The following is a 1,738-nucleotide window of genomic DNA, read 5'->3' on the forward strand; positions in this document are numbered from 1 at the left end:
ACCTTTTTTTTTTTTTTTCCTGTTTGAACCGACGGCGTCGCGGGAACTGCTTTCGCATTACTTCCGCGACGCCGCCATAAACCTAACCTAACCTAACCTAACCTAACCTAACCTAACCTAACCTTTTTTTTTATTTTTTTTTTTTATTTTTTTTTTATTTTTGTTTGGAATCGTGGCCAGGGAGGGAAATATGGATTCCCATTGCTGCCTCCCTGGTCACATCGTTTATTATCAAAAAAAACAACAAATGATTACAATAAATTAATAGTTAATACAACAGTAAATTAAGGGCCTCTAACCACCCTGATTTTTTTGGCCTTCGGCCTACATAAATTAGCTTAATTATGGTGTAATAAATCTTGGCGTGGCTGACTTTGCCTATCCCGCTCCATTGCTTGTTTGGCCTCCATGATATTCTCGACCATCCTCCAGAACTCCTCCTTCATCCTCGCCGCGCTTGACATAATTCTCGTTCGTACTGCGTGGTCGTCTGGAAGATCCTCGATTTTCGGTCCACATAGTAGTTCCTGCACATCTTCAGGGCCCGGAGGTCTACCAAGGGATCTCCTCAACTCCTCTCTAGCATTTTCCCAGTGGGGGCAATCAAAAATTGTATGTTGTGCATTGTCCATCAGTGAGAAACAATGCGGGCAGTCCGGGGAAATTGCTTTGCCTCTGTCGCACAAATACTTCTGGAAACAACCGTGCCCAGTTAAAGCCTGGGACATGTTGAATGTGACTGATCTCGGTCCTTGGTGCCACCATCTGTTTAGATCTGGAATCAGTGCCTTTGTCCAGGACGCCTTCGAGGTTTTTTCCCATTCAGCCTGCCAAAGCTGGATTGTCACGCTGCGTAGCTCGGCGGAGGTGAACCTTACACCCGTCTTCCTGAGCTCAGATGCTCTTCTGCGTTCGAGTGCCAGAAGGGGGGCTGGGGGGAGCCTAGCCAGCACCAGTGACGACATGTCGGAGACTGTTCTGTAGCATCTAGCGATCCTCAGGGCTGCAACTCTCTGCGCTTGCTGGAGCAGTCCCTCGGATTTCTTGACTCCAACGACACTGTCCGCCCAGACTTGGGCCCCGTACAACAGCCGGCTGTGCATGACGCTCATGAGGAGTTGTCGTTTGCACTGTGATGGTCCCCCAACGTTGGTCATCAACCTCCCGAGGGCGACTGCAGATCTTTTTGCCCCAGCTGCAACTGTGCTGGCGTGCGCGACGAATGACAGTCGTGTGTCCAGTTGCACCCCAAGATATCTAATATTTCCCTTGACCGGAACCTGGAAACCTTGTACGAATATCTGCGGTGAACGGAATGAATGTTTCTTTGTGAGGACTACGCATTCAGACTTGTGCGGGGCCAGGGCCAGACCGTTAGCCGTCATCCAATCCGCTATGTCGGAGAGAATCGGATTCACTAAAATATAATACTACTGCTGGGTATTGGTACTCACATCTAAAACGCAAACTGCCAGTGAACACAATCCTTACAGCGTCTTTTCACCCTGGCACGAAACGGATACTGCGATACTATGTATGAATCTTGAAATAAGAAATATACTTAACAATAATATAGCAAAATTAAAATATGTAGGTACCTATCTAATATTGAAACTACAACGTAAACGCCAATTGACAAGAACGTATGATTGAATTCGTTCCCTGAAAGAGTCAGTTTGCTCTGCAAAACTAACGGTGCTAATAGTAAACCATTATTATCGAGAAAACTATCAGTTGG

At 46.5% G+C, this 1,738-nt stretch overlaps 1 protein-coding gene across 1 annotated transcript; it reads right to left on the bottom strand.

Moving 5' to 3' along the window:
- Nucleotides 1-338: 338 nt before the first annotated feature.
- Nucleotides 339-1,385, bottom strand: LOC132936185 (uncharacterized). The gene has a single exon (XM_061002879.1). The coding sequence runs from the start codon at nt 1,383-1,385 to the stop codon at nt 339-341; it is 1,047 nt and encodes a 348-aa protein (XP_060858862.1).
- Between the last annotated feature and the right edge of the window lie 353 nt (nt 1,386-1,738).

This window comes from Metopolophium dirhodum, chromosome 1 (assembly GCF_019925205.1).
Source record: "Metopolophium dirhodum isolate CAU chromosome 1, ASM1992520v1, whole genome shotgun sequence".
NCBI lineage: Eukaryota > Metazoa > Arthropoda > Insecta > Hemiptera > Aphididae > Metopolophium > Metopolophium dirhodum.

Coding starts and splice junctions, on each gene's coding strand:
- LOC132936185 (XM_061002879.1), bottom strand. CDS start 1,385: ATGACGGCTAACGGTCTGGCCCTGGCCCCGCACAAGTCTGAATGCGTA.